General features: G+C 41.8%; 1 protein-coding gene across 1 annotated transcript in view; it reads right to left on the bottom strand.

Moving 5' to 3' along the window:
* Positions 1-18717, bottom strand: part of kcnh8 (potassium voltage-gated channel, subfamily H (eag-related), member 8) — a 46072-nt gene that overhangs the window by 10014 nt on the left and 17341 nt on the right. Inside the window, exons 4-11 of the mRNA XM_070921186.1 lie at positions 16507-16634; positions 15367-15604; positions 15073-15230; positions 11150-11354; positions 8450-8659; positions 6751-6950; positions 4470-4719; positions 3208-3210 (exon numbers count right to left, since the gene is read on the bottom strand). Coding sequence (XP_070777287.1) covers positions 3208-3210; positions 4470-4719; positions 6751-6950; positions 8450-8659; positions 11150-11354; positions 15073-15230; positions 15367-15604; positions 16507-16634 — 1392 coding nt within the window. The remainder of the gene's footprint in view (positions 1-3207; positions 3211-4469; positions 4720-6750; positions 6951-8449; positions 8660-11149; positions 11355-15072; positions 15231-15366; positions 15605-16506; positions 16635-18717) is intronic.

Raw genomic sequence — 18717 nt, 5'->3', positions numbered from 1 at the left:
TAACTAGGACCAGGGAGCCATAACTGCGGCAAACATGAGGAAACTGTCATTCCACCATCATTTAAGGTCACTGTAATTTAGCCTTTTGCCAACTGAGGCTGTTGGAAGCTGTAACTTCTACTTCATCTACTTCTTTTCATCATACATTACAATAAACAACAGCAAGGCAGCTGGAAATAAACACGGCTGACAACAAGCTTTTCTATTCCATCTTTACATTAACATTAGCGTCTGTTGCTCATTAACTGCTGCCTCTTACTTGTCAGATGATGTTAAAATCAAAAGCACACTGGTCATCTGGATGCATCGACTAGCCACATAAATAAGCAGAAGAGATGAAACTCAAGTCACAAGAGGTATTGTTTGGGGAGCCAATCCCAAATCACTGAATACTACCTTAAAAACAAAATGAGAGCAGGATCAATATTACTGTTTATGGTCTATGATTACTATTTATACACGATCCCTCTCACTGCTTTTAGTACATTGTACTGTTTGAATGAAGTGGTGTCGACAGCTGCTTCCTGTTCTCTTCATACATACAGGACGAAGCACCCCGTTAGTGTTAATACCCCTTAAGCAGTGATAAAATATTCATTATGGTCATTGTGAACTGTGAACGCTGCTCAATTACACCGAGACTGATGGAGCGCCAGTCGTGACTGTTCTTATCCCACCCCTCCCTCTTTCTCTCCCATTGTCTCTCAGTCCACTCCTTCTCACCTCAGTCATTACTTCTCTCCCTCCCTCTGTTGCTAGATTTGTCACTCCTCCTGATATAACAGAAGCCTTCACCATTGTCTTCTATTTCCTCATAACTGCCCCTCTTTCTGTATGTATGACCATCTTCTGTGCTGTCTTTCCCTTTCCTCTTTCCTGCCTCTTTTCTTCTTCTCTTCCCCTCTCCGTCTGTGTTCTTTCCTTCCTTCCATCTTTCATCCTTGTTTAGATTCCTTTGTTCCCCTTTTTCTTACCTCACTCCCTGCTTTCTGTCCTCTCCTACCTTCCTACTCCGTTTTAATTACTTACATCTTTTCCTCCCTATCTCCCCCGTTTTCTTTCTTCCTTATTTCCTTCCTCTTTTCCTTCTTTTTTCTTTCCTTTCTCTGCTTTGTGTTTTTGCTTTCCTTCCTTCTGTTTTCTTCCTTGCTCTCTTCCTTTCTTCTTTATTCCGTTTTCTTTCCTCGTTTTTTTCCATCTGTCCTTTATTACTCCCTGTTTTGTTTCTCTTCCTTTCGTCCATCCTTACTTACTTCATCTCTTTTCCTTTCTTCCCTTTTCCTTCTTCTCTTTCTTCCTCCCTGTTGTTCTTCTTTCATTTCTTTCTCCAACTTTCTTACCTTCCCTACCTCAGCTCTATATTGTACGTATATACATACTTCTGTCTTTCAATCTCACCGCTCACTCTCCTCAATTTTCCCCCTTCCTGCCCTGCTCCCTCTCTTCCTCTGCATTTAACTCTGTTACTTCCTTCCTGCCTTCACTCAGCCCAGCCCCCTGACTTTTGTTTCATTTCTGTCAGATATTCCACTACACACATCCTCTCTTCATCAACCCCACTTTCTCCTCATCCTCTCGCCATCTCTGTTTCATGTCTCTTAACATGGCCTCTCTCACTCTCACCCACTCTCTATTATGTGGTTCTGAGCCGTGGCTGCAGACTTGTAGTGTGACAAGGGAGAGGAGGGTAGAGAGACACACACACAGAAACAGAAAAAGAGATAGAGACAGAGAAGCTTTTTTCTCTTTCAGTCAGACACTCAATGTCAGCCTGACCTTCTGCACAGTCAGCAGGCAGGCACAGAGACAATACTCTCCGCCTGTCAAGCCTACACACACACACACACACACGCACACACACACACGCACACACACACACACACACACACACACACACACACACACACACACACACACACACACTGACACACAGAACACACACATATGCACCCACCTACACACCCACACATACAAACAAACATTACTCTGTACACCAGTAAACAATTCCACCTACTCCATACACACACATGCCCAAACACACACAAACTTTTTTTTTACGTTACTTGCATGCAGGTACTGAGACAAACAACAGGTAAACACACTTTGCACACACAACACACACAAACACGATAACAGAGATCAAAATAAAGATTGTAAGTTCCGTACCAACAGAGACAAAGTGATGGATGTTTCAGATTCTTATCTTTAACTCACTTTCTCTCACTGACTCGCTTAAATACACACACACACACACACACACACACACACACACACACCTTCTTGGCACACACATGCTGGTGCCAGATTGGTCTATAACACAGTGTCATGAAGGTCAGATAGCAAAAGCCATTAAGGTTACTCAAAACAAGAGGTTGTGTTACACAGCAGACGTGCGTGGCTGGGAAGACAGCTAGATGGAGGGCTGTTTGCATCTTGTTTCGGGGATGTGTATTATATCTACAGCGCTTTTCACTACAGCCCCAAACTTTCACACAATTTGTGAGCATAAGTTCTGAGTGGGAAATTCTCCACCACTCAAAAGCCGGTGCCACATTTGTGCAGATGTATTGAAGGAAGGTTGTGATGGAGAGTTTCAGCAGCACTGAATTAGTTCCTAACACATTTTCCAAGTAACCTTTTCATGAAGATGAGAACAGTAATAACTAGAAACATATGTCTGCCAATATAAATATGTAATTTAAAGGTTCGACATTTTGGGGAAAAGAACAATGTACAAAACCGGCAAGTTATGGTTTGTACGGGGGGTTATGTGCATTTGAAATCAATAAGCGAAATATTACATGAAAATGAGCGAGCTTTAGAGTAGGTGGCAGGTGGACTGCTGCTAAGCTAACCGGCTGCTGGCTGTAGCGTCATGTTTACCACACAAGCATGAAAGAGGTATCTATCTTCTCATCTAACTCTCGGCAAGAAAGCGAATAAGCATATTTCTAACATGTCTAATGATTCCTTTAATGACAGATACTTTTTTGAAATGTGTAATCTGCAAACTGTTTGGATCAAATCAACATACATATAGGGATGATTACGAGGTACAAGTGAGTGCAGTAGTTCATGATAAAATAGAGAAGAAGTGACTTTGTACTGAGCTGCTAATGCACTCTGGTACACTTTTGATAAGAGGTGCATTTGGTTGCTATTAACTCGGGATTATATGGAGACATATCAGTACCATACACCGTCCACCTGCTGCGGTTGAAGTGTCTGCTGGACCAGTTTCTTCTTCTGGGTCATTTTGCTCTCCCGAGGTGGTCGGCTTCTGGTTGCGATGGCTTTTTAAAAAGCAGTCTTTTCTTTTATACAATGCATCTTTTTTATATAATTTAATCTATTTTTCCTCATAATGACTCCTGCTGCATCAACAGCACCACACTTTCTATAAAACTGATGATTATTATAATTGTATGAATAAAGTAAATATCTTTTCTTAGTTTGAGCTGACTTGCAGCTTTAGCAAATGTTTTGGAGCCTCGTTCCTTCATTAATGAGAAGCCAATTTCTATTTTAGCATCACTACATTTAGTTTTTTTTTCTGGAATTGCTGATTTCAGGGTTAACACACCACTGTAATAGACTCTTAAGTTTCGTATTATGCTGTTGTAGAATGCACAGAAGTCAATGCTGGCAGCTGAAATTCTCATTAGCTGCTGCCTTAGCAAATCAAACACTCATTTAACACTGCAGATGAAAATGCATACAAATGTGGCCCTGGGTGCCATATAAAGACTGATTTCAACTACACTGACCATAGACTGGACCAGACAACACTAAACTGGCCTAGACTAGATGGAACTGAAATGACCTGACTCCAGTGAATTGGACTAATGAAATGGGCAGGACTGAATTGGACAACACAGATTAAAGTGGACAGGACTGAATTGCAATGCTACAGAATAGACTTAACCATACTCAGCTGGACATCACAAGACTGGAGTGAATCAACCTGTATGGGATTGGCGATCCCGGGTTGCTCTGAGGGGATTAGTGGCATATAATACACACAATCTGAAGTGGCTGAATGTTTGAATGAACTGCTTCAACATCTGCCTGTCAGCTCTGCTCACCGTCACTGGACCAGCCAATAATTATTAACGCTGTTATGTCACACAACATCAAGTAAGGCTATGGAAATTAAGAATCTAGCTCATTCATTTTGCATGCACAGCTAGAACAAACGGCATCAAACTAGAGTTGGTTTTATGGGAGTTTAATAACAATAGGCTCTGAGAATGAGCTGTAGCCTTTAGGACTCTGTAATGCTCCTATTTCTAAACAATGGGCTCATTTACAGACCCAGCTTTTATCACAATGAGCCGTGCAGCTTTATTATGAAGCCTGCTGCTGGGGGTTTCTTTGTAAAACTATAATGATGGCACAGAGGGATTCTTGCTCCTTCTTCCACACACCACCCCTCTTCCTCCCCTCCATCCCTCCATCATTTATCGTACCCAGGATGGCCAGCACCATGCCATCTTTCAGCACCTCCATGGACCCCGAGCAGACGAAGAAGATGGCCTGGAGTGCGTCGCCCTGTCGGAGAAGGTACTCTCCGGGAGCACAGAAGGAGGTCTTGATGTGCAGCGACAGGGAGCGCAGGCAGCCGCGACTGGCAGAGGCAAACAGCGACAGCTCCAGGATCTCCTTGTTAAGGTGCATGGTGATGTCGGATCGCAGCTCGTCCGGGAAGTCCTTCAGCAGCTGTGACAATGATGGGAGAGAGAAAGGCAGAGAATGAGACCGAAGAAGCAGGCAAGAGTGAGGAGAGGCATGACAGCTGTGAAAAGCCATGCTGCAACTCGCTGATTAAATTTCCCGCCTTGGTTGCCTTTGATTTGATTCCTAGGCCATTGTACTACAGGAAACAATAGTGTCAAGTCAAGTTAATTCTATTCACATAGCCTAAAATCAATAGTTTGCCTCAGAGGGTTTTACAATCTGCACAACACACAACACTCTTGATTTAGATAAGGGAAACCTCCTCCAAAACCTCCCTCTTCCAGGACATTGCATGTGTGTACATAATACATATATATATGTATATATGTACAGTATATATACACATATACATACATATATATATATGTGTGTGTGTGTGTTTGTGTATATACATATCTATATATATATATATAGATATGTATATGGTTTTCTACATGTGATGGTGATACATATACATCTAAGAATAAGGCATTTTGGGTCAGAGCCTAGAAGGTTGACATTAACTCAATACTGGACCCTCAGAATAAACACGTCTACGTAAATAAAAAACACTATGAATCACTAATATTTCTAATATGCTACTGTATAAATCAACACACAATATACATAGTTGTTTATCATAATATACACACATAACGTAAACACTCAAATATGATCTATCACAGTTGCATATCATCTGTCTGTCTGTCTCGTTGTCAGGACAAAGATCTGGAGCTCACCGTCACATAGAGTCGATCAATGAGTCATCAGAGCCAGGCTGACTTTAATCAACAGGCCCATCTATAATTCATCTGTCTGGGATTCATCATCATCACTCCATCTAAGCGCTGGTCTGGGCTCTGACAGCTGTCTCGCAGGCATTCGCAGCCTGCAGGGACGAGCTCCTACTAGACTACTAACTGGTCGCCTCTGTTTCCCCCGGGGCTTCTCAAGAAGAGGTGTTGTTCACCCTCCTTTTTCTGTTTGTGTTTTCTCTAAGCTTGTCCTCATGCCACATTCGCTAACCTCTCCACCTGTCTCCATTTTTCAATTTATGTTGCCACCACCACATTAGCTTCAATTCCAAGACCAACATCACATGCTCCACAAATGTTTGTTAGTATGTGTATGATCCAATATCTACTCTGTTGACATTGATGTAAAAAGTACTCAGATCCTTTACATCCTTAAGGAAGTAGTAACTCTATTACAAGTCAAAGTCCTACATTCAAAACCTTACTTAAGTAATAGCTCATAAGTGTTATCAGCAAAATATACTTGAAGAATCAAAATCAAAAGTACTCATTATGCAGAATGTCCCCTTTTACCATGTTATATGACTATATACAGTATAATACATTACATTATATTTATATATATTTAGTAGCAGGTCAAGGGGGTGCTAATTCAATTACAATTTGAAAAGTAATTTGTAACTAAAAGCTCTAAAATAAATGCAATGGAGTAAAAAGTACAATATTTCCCTCTGAAATATGGTGATGTAGAACTGTACAGCAGAATATAGTGGAAATAAATACTCAAGTAAAGCACAAGTACCTAAAAAATGTACTTTAGTACAATGCTTGAGTGAAAATACTCACACAACTTTCAGTACATTCCTTGTATTTGGCACATAATACCAGTCTGACTTCAACTACGAGCAGTCTAAAAAAGGTGTGCAAAGGTTTAAAGCCCTGAGCCTCAAGGTCTCAAAATATCCTGTCATCCACAAATGACCATGTAAGACGGAGAAGTGACGTCTTTCTCTCGCGCTCCTTAATTTCTCATTCTTGTCTTCTGTTCCCTCCTTGACAGTCAGCGCTGAAGAAAACATCACGCTCTTACATTGTGGAGGATCATGTAATATCGATCTTATTATCACTCTTGATGAGTTTGACATGTGAGGAGTGAGAAGTATCTTTCAAATGAATTATTGATCCCTATAGTCTTTGCTGCTGGGAGTCAAAATATAAGTTACCAGAAAAAGGAGGATGAGGATTTATACCAGCTTAAGTGTACATATGCTCGCGGTACCTCATTACAGTCGATGCCGTTGTTGACCGACCAGGTTGTCTGAAAATACTCCAACATTCGCTGCTTGAGGCTCTGCGGCAGATGATGGACACGTATGAAGTCCTTGAGGTCTTTGGTTCTGGTGTGGTACTGGGACCAGCGTGAGTACATCCTCTGGATAATGGCTGTCACATTACCAAAGACCAAAGCATGCATCAGTGCTGCAGGTATAAAGAGGGAGAGATGAGGGAGGGATAAGGGAGAGTTAGACAGGGGAATAGATAATGGAGCATGGGCATGAATGAAATAAAGTGATTGTCAAGACGGGAAACCAAACTTGGAAGTCTTTCTGGATGCTTTTCTAATGGCAGAAGCTCAACAGTGCCAGAGTGCATGAAGGGGTTGTTTCAGTCACAGTAAGGAGCGCAGTGCAACATTAATGGGATGACTATAAGTCTGTTCTCAATGTTTGCCTCCATGTTTGATTGATGAAATCCCTGCCGCAATGAAAAAAAGCTCTGTAGTGGAAACTAACAACATGACAGAGACAAGAAAGAACTTAAATTCACCCAAAAATCATATTTGTATAATCAATATAAATATTTCTGACAGGTAAATGTGACTAAACATGATTCTTAGTGGAAGCTGTCAATTTCTGTGATCAAATAAACAGACAAACCAGTCAACCAGCTAAATATCACATTTACATTCATGTCTTGCAACTCTGCACCTCCCAGACAGGAACTGATTCGACTGGTATGACAGACACCTGCCATTTATACGCCCACAGACAATGTACTCTCTTGATCTCATTCAGTTTCCAGCTGTGCTGCAGGTGCGTCGCTCACCTCTGGACATGAAAGCACCGACTGCAGGTCAAGTGTGACTGACCTCTGACTCCTCCTTGTGCCATTGATGAACAAAAACTGAGCTTTTAAGTCACATTATTTAAAAGTGAACCATGTTGTATTGTGGTATGGTAACTGTTTATTCCTGTTTAGGCATACCGTTATTCTATATGTGTTATTATACATGTACAATATATCAAGGCAATAATCCACTTCCTTCCACAAACTCACTGCATCTGACCTATGCTCTGCTATAAATATGAACAGGTGCTTTGTGTTAGTTTTCATTTCACGTTAACACACAAAGGACACTATGGGTGTGTATGTGTGTGTGCATCTGTGACTGCTACTGCCCCCAGGCAGCTAAGGACATTTAACATTTAGCCGTACCAGAGTGGGGAGTGTCCACAGGGAAAATCCCACCACGATGACCTCTCTTCATCCCCAAAAACCAAACCTAGTGTAACAACAGTTTAAACTGGATCAGACCAAAGGTCTCTTCAATATACATTACACTGGCCACTGGATTATAATGAAACTGCGTGCATGTGCAAATGTGTGTGTTTTCTTTGGCCACAGTTACATTTGTCCTTTAAATACAACAAGTGCAAAAAAAAAAAAAAAAATCAGATTTTATCAATATTGCTACTGAATAAAAACCAAGACATGAGGGATTAGTAGTAGATGTAAATATAATTATATACCATAATTCTACATGCTGTTGTCTGAATTTAAACAGTGTAGGACACAAAGAGAAAGTCACTTCCAAACCAGACCTATAGTATTGTGATCAGATTTCAGATTTTCAGGATACTTAACACACGTGAGTGCGTGTGTGTGTGTGTGTGTGTGTGTGTGTGTATTCTGTGTACCTCCTATCAGCATGACGCATATAGAGAAGATCTTCTCGGTGTCCGTGTTGGCCGACACGTTGCCGAAGCCCACGCTGGTCAGACTGCTGAGGGTAAAATAGAGTGAGGCGACGTAGACGCTGCGGATGGAGGGGCCGCTGCCGGTCTCGTTCACACCTCCTATGGCAAAGTATGGCGACTCCAGGCGCTTCCCCAGCTCATGGAGCCATCCTGTTTTTTAAGATGGTGTAAATGGGGATATCGATGGATGGAAAGACAAATGGAGGGTTAGAGCTAGTAACTAATGTACTTTCATTGTTTTCCAAGCTAATACCATTGTCCCACTCTGTCTGTCATAAGAGATGTCCTGAGCAGTATCTACAGTAAATAATCAAAAGGAGCCTTATTACAAAACGTTGCCTATTCCCACACATTTTCCACAGGCTTCTTGCATTCCAGCAGGACTAGATGCTATCACTTCAAATGCACCATGTGATCAGTTTTTTTATTGTTGTTTTTAGATACAATGAACTGCAGTGGTCATCTCAAAGCTGGGTGCAGTGAAGCATGTAGATGCAGACAAAGCTGACAGCATTGTTTCCTAGTCCTGGAAACTGTGGTAAGTAGTGCTTTCTCCGTGCCACATCCGAAACAATGGATTTAACAGAAGAAACAGATCAGATGCTTGGTCACCAGAACTGATCCCTGGTCAGTACAGTGTGGAGACATGCAGCTGATCCCAGGAGAGTCTCCTGCAGACACTGATGAATGGTAATTGGATGGAAGCCCCTCATAGCTGCCTGACTTCAACGCTCAGTTCAGCATCAGAAACGCATAATTAGGACACAACACATTAATCCTGCCTCATGTACTGACCCGTTATTTTATGACACTGAAATGCAGTAATTGGTGGAAAGAAATATGCATTGTTCTCAAGACCACGTCAATGCTGACCCGGAACCAGTTACACCGACACCCGTGCAAGGTAATTGCAAACTGTGCAGCTCATCGATACTGACCAGAGATCAGCCCAAGGGGCCTCATTATATGTGGGACCTGGAGGCTGAGGGGGAATTACGAGAAGAATCATACCATTCGCTCTGTCAATTTTACAACACACACACAAGCCTTCATGCAAGCACACACACACACACACACACTGATGTAGCTGTTGCTCTCACATTTTCCATTCAATAGATATGTTAGAACAGACTTAGGAGTCAATAAAATCGATGAGGAGATCATAAACTTAATTAGCTGTTTACTGAAACATTAAGGGGCCCAGACAAACATGTAGTACTGCCTCCGGAGTGCAAACACCTACTCCATATTATGACAAGATGAGTCCAAAACATAGTTATTAGCAAGGACCTCTCAATTGAATATTATGGGTTTCAAACCCACATCTATGAGGACTGTCTCTATTATGGCAGTGCTTTAACAACAACAATGCATCTAAACTTGTTTTTAATCCTGGTTGTACACAAACATCTGCCTTAATAGCTTGGTATCCTACAGGGATGAGGTCCATGATGAAAAACAGATGTAAAGGTGAACGTCAGATCTTACCTGCTGAAAAAAAAAACCTTCAGGATTCACGCATCAGTACTTTTTCAGCTTTTTTACTGTTGATTTGGAAATAATGAGCAATGAAACTGCAATGCACCAGAGTATTGACATGTTTACCAAAGCCTCACGCACGTGATACTTGTGATAAAGCAGAAATTCAATCTGAATACAAAAAGCAAAGAGTAGAAGAAAAAGGAGGGAAACTGAACCCTCCTACTAGAAATATATGTGAGATTCATGTGATCAAACAAGTGAAAAATGACTTGTTTTATTAATGCCAGATGATCAATAAAAAATCCAACATTTTAGCTTTATAGCCTTTTATTCTAAGCCGCAAGCCATGAGCCATTTATTTCACAGTTTTTTGCCCATAAAAGTCCAGCGTTTCCTTTATATTGATTTAGTACAAAGCTTGGTTCCCTCAGCTAAAAAAATGTAGATAAAATGAATACACGTCATCTGGCCTCACTACTGTATGCATAAAGAAAACACAAACAATTACATGTGCATCAAGAGCACAATTGTCTGTGTGTCATGAATATCCATTTCAGATCCATTCTGAAACTGCCACACTTCAGGTGCAGCGCTGCTGGACTGAGATCAAATCTCTCATTTCTATGGATTTAAAGCCTAAATCTGCTCTTGGTTTTCAGTGTCTTTCGTCCCAGCCCAACATTTCATCATGGTTGACGCTAAATGGTCCTCATCGCTTTAGCATTATGTACCAAAGTTGACACCGTCTTGTAGCAGGCACACTTCACATGCCATTCAACTCTCACCACAGCAGCAGGTAGCAGCAGGCAGTGTGCTAGTCGTTTAGATTCATACTTTTGATTCTTTTCTTTAATGTCGTGCAACTTTTTACTCCTGTGAACTCTTCTAGCCCATTTTTCTGTAAACAGACCTTCTCTGTTTCCCTTCTCATTTTCAATTCACAGCAACTAAATCCCCATTCAAACTGGATTATGGAGGGAAAGCCGTGCAGTTGCATTCATTGTAAAAGCCATATTGTGTCACTCTTGTATTTTCCTTGTATCTAGTATTTTATTTACTGTTATTATGTGCCATGTTTTGTGGAAGGAATGATGTTGTCGGTCGAGAGGTGTTTTGGGATTTGAGGGTACTACTTGGCATAATCTTTACTTTACTCACCAATATCCCAGTTGTAGGCGTTGGCCTCCATCTCCATCTTGCCGATAATGTACCAGATGCAGGCCATCCAGTGGGCCAGCAGGGCGAACATGGACATCAGCAGCGTCAGGACCACCGTGCTGTGCTGCGAGTAGCGGTCCATCTTCTGGAGCAGCCGCAGCAAACGGAGCAGACGTACCGTTTTTAACAGGTGGACCACGGACACCTGGGGATTAAGGACCCAAGGTTGAATTTATTTTTAGGATGCAGATGGCGAATTGATCCATTTCATGCAGTTTCTGTCACAGAGGGCATTTCCTGAAGATGGCGGGTGTCACAATTATCATTTATACCAAAACACACACCATTGTCTTGCTATATATGAACACTACATCGTTACCACCTCCCTCTCCACAACTATAGCTTCTGAAGGCAACATGTGTTACTACATAACCTTTCTTTTCATTTCTTGAGATTTTCTGGTGTTCTGCTGAGAGCAAAGTCAGTCAGAGACAGACACAGATATAAAGAGAGTGAAACAGAAACTATGAAAGTGAGGAGCAGAGACTGCAATCGTCTCTTTTTTAACGACAGTTAATCTCATGGGAAGAGTGACAAACCAGCTTAATACACACACACACACACACACACACACACTAATACATAATTGCATACATAGCTCTGCCTGAAGTGACAAAAAGCTCTTAACCATGCTTCATGTCCCCTCCAACATTAGAGGCTGCTCAAATGCTCTCAGAATCTATAATTAGAACTTGACAAAAAGCTTGTAAACACATCAACAATATGTTCTATATGAAGACTTCCTGATGAGGGATCCTTGAATACAAAATTACCAATTACAGCAATCAGGTGCTCGCTCTCAGGTGTGTTTGTTTGTTTTTTTGAATCCTCACCATCGCACCATACAGCATTTCTCTACTCCAGCTTCGTCTTTGTTCTGTCACTCTTTAACAAATGAAACTACTTTCTGCTCCCTTCTACTGACTTACATACACACACAATGCAATGTTCCCTTTCACACATTTCCCACATTCATGTGCTGTAGATGTGACGTGAATGTCATCCATTGTGCACCTGCTCCTCATGCAATCTCCACCAACAGTCTATCATTTAGGGCTTGCCATCGTGTATCCCCATTGGATATAGACACACACATACACCCCACAACACACACACACACACACACACACACACACACACACACACACATATATGAGCAGCTATTATTTAGAAGGGTGTAGGACATGGAGGATATTTGTAACCTTACTATGATGATGTATGTTGCATGTGTACTTATGTAGTGTGTGTGTGTGTGTGTGTGTGTGGGGAGTGACTGAGAAAATGGGACAGACATTCTATAGAAAGGGTATATATAACATAATAACCCAAATAAACAGAGGGAGAAAGAGGGAGGATGTGGGATGTTCAACAAAGGAATGATGAAGAAAGAGGAGAGAGAAAATGTGTGTGTGTGCGTGTGTGTGTGTGTGTGTGTGTGTGTGTGTGTATTAGAGGGAATTACACGATCAAATCGTTTGAACAAAGCTAAGAGGAGGAAATGTGTGGACAGTCCTTAACAGAGCTCCTGTATGTGTCTCCAGTATGTTTTATGACGTTTTTTTCACACTCTTGCTGTGAGAATTAGAGAACTGGTGCAGCACGAGGGGTAATGAAGCCTCCTACCGAGCCCTGGGGAGAAGCTCCATCTACTCTCCACCATCTATCACCATCCAGCAACCCACCTATGGAGAGAGCAGGCTGTGCCACATCCCATTCTCCTCCAGCAGTATGAGCCGTAAGCAACGTAATGTACCCAACAATGCATGCACACGGCCTTCCAGTTTCTCCTTCAACTTTTCCCTCTTCAACTTTTCCCTCTACCACTTCCACCTCACCCCATCCACTCACATTTGCATTTCCTCTGCTCGTCAGGTGTGAAATTTACATTTTGCTACTTGATTGCTTACTTTCCGTCTGCTTTTTAAGGCTGCATTTGTGCACATGTAGCTTTCACGGAAATAATGCTCATTATTTCTCCCCCCGCAGCCACGCCTTTAGCGCTACAAGCCAATCACAACAGTGTGCTGGTCGTATTCAGTTTCATTTTTTTTATTGATGCAGCAGTATTGGGGCAAAAAGCATGCATAACACTGTTCTCCAATACCATCTAGGCCTCCAGGCCGAGGATACATGTCCATAGGAGCTTTAATAATGACTGTAGCAGTTAAGTATTCATAACAAATGGCTGTCTTTGGCCCACGTGTAAAGACATTATCACTAGAGATAGAGTCACAATTTAAGTCAATATAAATATGTCAAGTAAATATGAAGTGCAGTGAAATTCAGTGACAATATAAGTTTGTTTGTTGTACCTAAAAATCTAACTAAAAACACAAAACACCGAAGTCAGGTATAGAGGGGATGATCAGGGGGAATGGGAAACTGTGAAGGAAATAAAGACAAGGAAAGTCAGGGAGGAATGGGATCACTTGATGGACTGTAAAACATGCCAAAAAAGCAGAAACGACAGAGATGTACGACAAAAACAAAAGAAAGGAGAACACCCGGGAGGGACACTGCTGAGGCCCCTTGGCTCATTTTGGTGAAAGATGGCGTCTGCCCTCAAAGGGAACATCAGTCTGAATGCTCCGTCCTTGGAGGGGACATCACGCAGAACGCTCAGCATTTACCGGCCATTCCCGCTCTGCCCGGCGGCGGCAGGGGAGCTTGTGGCCCAGTAGCCCTACACCCAAATCCTGAACTACTGGGAGCTTGTGGTATTTCCATTAATAGAATCTGGAACCAAACAGGCACCTTCGCCTGGAGCAGCCCGTCACTGAGCCCAGCCCTCCCCCAGCCCTCCCCTTCGTAGTATAAAACACATCTATTATCATTTTGATCACACTTTCTTTCACAGCACTTTTTTTTGGCCACTCCTCCTTCTCTACTTCTTTCTTTCTTTTTTTGTTAGTACCTGTCCTTTCTTTTTCTTCCCTTTCTATAATCCCTCTCAGTCCTGTTAAAAAGAGTCCCACTTGACTGGTTTGATTCCTGTTCTTCTACCTGTATGAGGAGTCTTTAAGAGCTACAGCTTAATTGTTTTTGTGTGTGTTTGTTCACACACACACACACACGCACTCACACAGTATATTGGACCCTTTGATTGACATTACAGTGGTTGAGTGAGAGCAAACAGCAGCTCAAAGCACAGTCACAGCATCTCTTTCTCTGAGAGAGAAGAGGCCAAAAAGCAAAAAATGTCCATAAGCAACCAATCACAACCTCCCTATAGTGTAAGTGCTTCAGTTGTGTGATATCCTTCAGCCGAGGACAAGACAGGAACATCTTCCTAATTGCTCCACATCTCCGTTTCTTCCTCCATTCAACCATTCTTAAGGGGGCCATATATTTGACTCAAGCAGAAGAGAAAAAGGTTTTAATGATACAGGTCTGATTGTTTTCTCAGCGCTTGTACAGTATGTTGAATCAATACGCAGAAACAAAGAGGCGCCGAGCAGAGCTGGAAACACTCCACACAATCTGTCCTTACGAAATGTCAAATGTGCTGGAGGTGTTGCACTACAATGCACCAATGTGTTGACAAGAGATAAGAGAGCGGGTCTCTGCTGCTGGACAATCCATCAATCATGAGATTTTTAGTAATCAAAGTCATGTTCTATTAGCTTATACTTATATTTCCTTGTTTATCCTTCATGTTTTTACTGTATTTTTAAAAAAATCTTTTTTAGAGAATTGTACGTGAATATAAGATATTGTTTGGATCTAACATATTTATTTGATCATTAAAAGTTGTATTTTAAATCAAAGATTTCTTGGAAGTCAATAGCACGAGTGACAAAAAAAAAACCTTTACAATGTTTATTAAACCCAGGGGGTTAAGTGACAAGCCAATGGCTACTCACCACGCTGACTTTGAAGGCATAGAGCAGGTCAAAGGGCAACGCGGCCACCAGGTCGATGATGAACCATGTTGTCAGGTAATGGATGCAGATCTGTCGAGCGTCAAAGATCACCTGGCCCGACTTGCTGACATAAGTTGTACGAAAATTAAAAACAATGTCTGGTGGGAAAACAGAAAGAGGAACAAAGAGAGTTGGGGGTTTGGTTATTGTAAATTCTGGTAATTATAAAGCCTAGCCCAGTATTCATATTTGCTCTTAAATTAGATCAGTTTTGTCCTCAGTTCTGCAACGAACCTATGATGAACAGTATCTCCACTGCGATATCACTGACAGTTGTGCTGCGGGTCAGGTCGTCATCATCGCCGATGAAGCACACGTTGTAGGGCACCGTCACAGCAACGTAGAATGTAGCAAGCAGAATCAGCCAATCCCAACCAGCTTTGAATGTGCTGAAGTGCAGTAAGATGAATTTGGACTTCTTGGCATCGGCTACCTTGTACTCTGGCAGAGCAGGCGGATCCCCGAACACATTCTGGACAGGACATGATAAGAAAACACAAAAGATATAAGTAGCATCAACCTGTGACATCCCCTTACTTTGTTGGTTAAACTTGTAACTGGACCTAATTAGCTGTACAGTACTGTAACTAATATTTAACAATATTAAGGCAATAAATATCAAAAGGCTGATAAATCAAGCAGCTCAATCACAGAAAATAATGCTTGTACCTTGTACGGCCTGCAACTACTGCTACTGTTATACTCTCACTGCTCTCATCAACTTTGTTTCTAGCTGCAGCAGCTGTTTTCAGTGAAGTTGTATGTTACCTGCCTAGCACCAAATGGCCGACTAAGTTAGCGACTAGCTACAGTAATATGCTGTAGTGGAGCTAAACTGCCAGATGGTTCCCTCAGGAGTTGGCAAATACCAAAACATGAATAAATGAATGCTAATGTTGCTCTGTGTCTGCTGGAAGTGTAAATAGGATTTTGTTTTTGCTGCCAAGTTTGCCATCTCAACTTAAAAGATAATAATATGCCAGTAAAGCGTGTTGTGCTGCCCCAAATATCAATGAATGCATTACACTTTTTAGACATTTGTGTTGTTTCCTAATGTAATATCTATTGTTCTTCTGGTCACAAAGATCTTTGACAAAGTGGTATGCTTGTGGTTAAATCAAAATGGGATTAAATTGATGCTAAAAATAACTGATGTTCTGAGATAACGAGCATCAGCCAATGCAACACGTTGTTTAATGGAGAGTTGTGTGGTGTGTTGAGCCCGTCTGAGACGCAATATTTCTCCTCAGCTCCTTGCCCTTTGACTGTGTCCACTGTATTAATACCAGCAAGGATCTTCTCACTTCCCAAGTAACAGTAATGATCCTTCATCATGTTGCATCCTGCTCAATTGTTTGAAGTGTCTGATGATACCTTGTTGAGTTTAATCTTGCTCTTCTCTCTGCTGTGGAGGTGACCAGAGATGTGGTAGAGCACTGTGCTGCTCCGCAGACGAGCTGAGCTGAATGGAGAGCCTGTTTTCACCCTGCCGCGCCGTCGCTCTGTAAACACACACACACACACACACAGACACACACAAAAGTTAGTACACATCCCCCTTACAATACTTTACCCCCCAAGGTTAACTCTTGATGACTGAATCAGTCATTATGCTTGATGAAATACATAATATTCTGTCCTGAATAGGAAACATGAATATGCAACAGGAAGAATGTGTCATTTCTGAACAAATTGCACAATCTCTGAGCAAAGTGGGAAAAAACTGGGTATTTACAGTCATTTAGCTTTTGTAAATGTCGAAGAACATGTGTTACCTGTTTTGATTTGCATTATTCAGCCATAAATATTGGATGATCATGTCTTATTGTGTAAACAATCCAACAAAACGGCGCAATTTTCAGCTTTGATAAGACGCTGCTGGAGCAGAGAGGCAGTTAAGTATAGTATTGTTGATTTTCTATTGTCAGTCGCTACTGGAGTGGGTTTGTGCGCTTGCTGCTGTGCTTGTGTGTGTATTGTAGTAGTAGATAAAGTAGATAGTGCAGGACTGATGTGTTCAGACCAAGGAGTTGGGTAATAGGAGAAGGCATTTTATTGCTGCTGGGTTCTGAGCCCCATTCTCACTGCTGTGAATCCACAGGAAAGGACTGAGGCCAGATTGGCTTGAGGGGGGATAACGGCAATAACAAACCTGGAGAATAGAAGTGATAACTGCTTTTGAGTGTCCTTTGGAAAGTGAGTGCGTTCTGTGGTGTGTGTTGCGAGTGTGTGTACGGACTCCAGACGAGGCGAACAGACAGGGCCATCCATAACGTGGCGCAGCCTTGGGGGACGCGACACGGCAGGAGCACAGAGACAGAGACATGCTTATTTTTAGATCTAATGAATTTCCCTCCGCTTTTATAGCCATTCTTGTGGGGTAGAAGGGGAGCATAAGGGGGGGAGGGGTGGGTGTTGTGTATGAGGGCGAAGGCATGTAGGGCAGATGGGGGAGTTGGGAATGGATATACTGTAAAAGCAGCTGGTATAGATGAGAAATAGACGTGATAGGGAGAGAGGTGAGGAAAGGATGCCAGAAAGCAAGAAACAAAGCTGGGAGTGAGAATTTGCCCAAGATGAAAAGGAGAAAATAGAGAAGGTGAGGAGAAGAGATGGGGGGTGAAAAGAGAGGAGACTGTTGACGCCGGAGACTGGGTTTCCCTCTTTTGCACACACTGTCCACATTGTTCAGACAGAGAGCTAAATGGGTCACATCCGAGGTGTCCGTCTGTCCTTAAGAGGCTTCCCCAGCACGGAGGGAAATTGCTCATATCTATCACCTATGATGGTTTTATTTTTGCGCTTTGTAACTTTGGTGTTATAACAACCAAGTTTACTTACGTACTAACAAACTTACTGACTTTTCTGCACTGGCTTAAACACACAACATGTAAATATTTCCAGAGACTTCACAGGCATATTCTAATTTAAACAAACTTATCAGACCCAAACCCATTATAGTGAGATGTTCATCTCTGTCTAAAGGCATGCTGCATCAGCCTCTTTCCTATTCTATGAAAAGCATTTCATTATGTGGGCAAAAATAACTTTGCTTTCTGCTTCCTGTTCTCCCTTATTTACAGTAATGAGAGTAATTAGGCAAATCCAGGGGAGGCAGGCCTGAGATGAGAAAAGTCAGTTTGCTGACTTCACAGACACACATATATACACACACACACACACACACACACACACACACACACACACACACACACACACACACACACACACATTGACTTTCTCTCTTGCTTTGTAGGCTGCTTTTGGCTTTAGCTCAGGTGTTGCCCATAAGGTAATCCTTTGAGGAAATTGATTTTGATGGCAGAATTTGCAGCTTTAGTTCCTTTATTTGGTCTTTGTATTTACAATGATGAATATAATTAACACATTCGAAGGGCAAACGTGAGGTGGCACTTTCTATATGAAAATGTATCACAGCCAATGCTGTCCCTATATCCTTAGAAAAAAGTTGAAAACATTTTGGCCCATCATGCAAACCTTTTATCGCAAAACTGTATGTTAATATACTTTACTTTCCAATGGCAAATACATTTTGTAAGGCATTCAATGCCTGAATTACATTTT

This window comes from Enoplosus armatus, chromosome 16 (genome assembly GCF_043641665.1).
Source record: "Enoplosus armatus isolate fEnoArm2 chromosome 16, fEnoArm2.hap1, whole genome shotgun sequence".
Classification (NCBI taxonomy): Eukaryota; Metazoa; Chordata; class Actinopteri; order Centrarchiformes; family Enoplosidae; genus Enoplosus; species Enoplosus armatus.
Note: the sequence above shows the minus strand (reverse complement) of the source record. Positions and strands in the feature narration are given on the sequence as shown.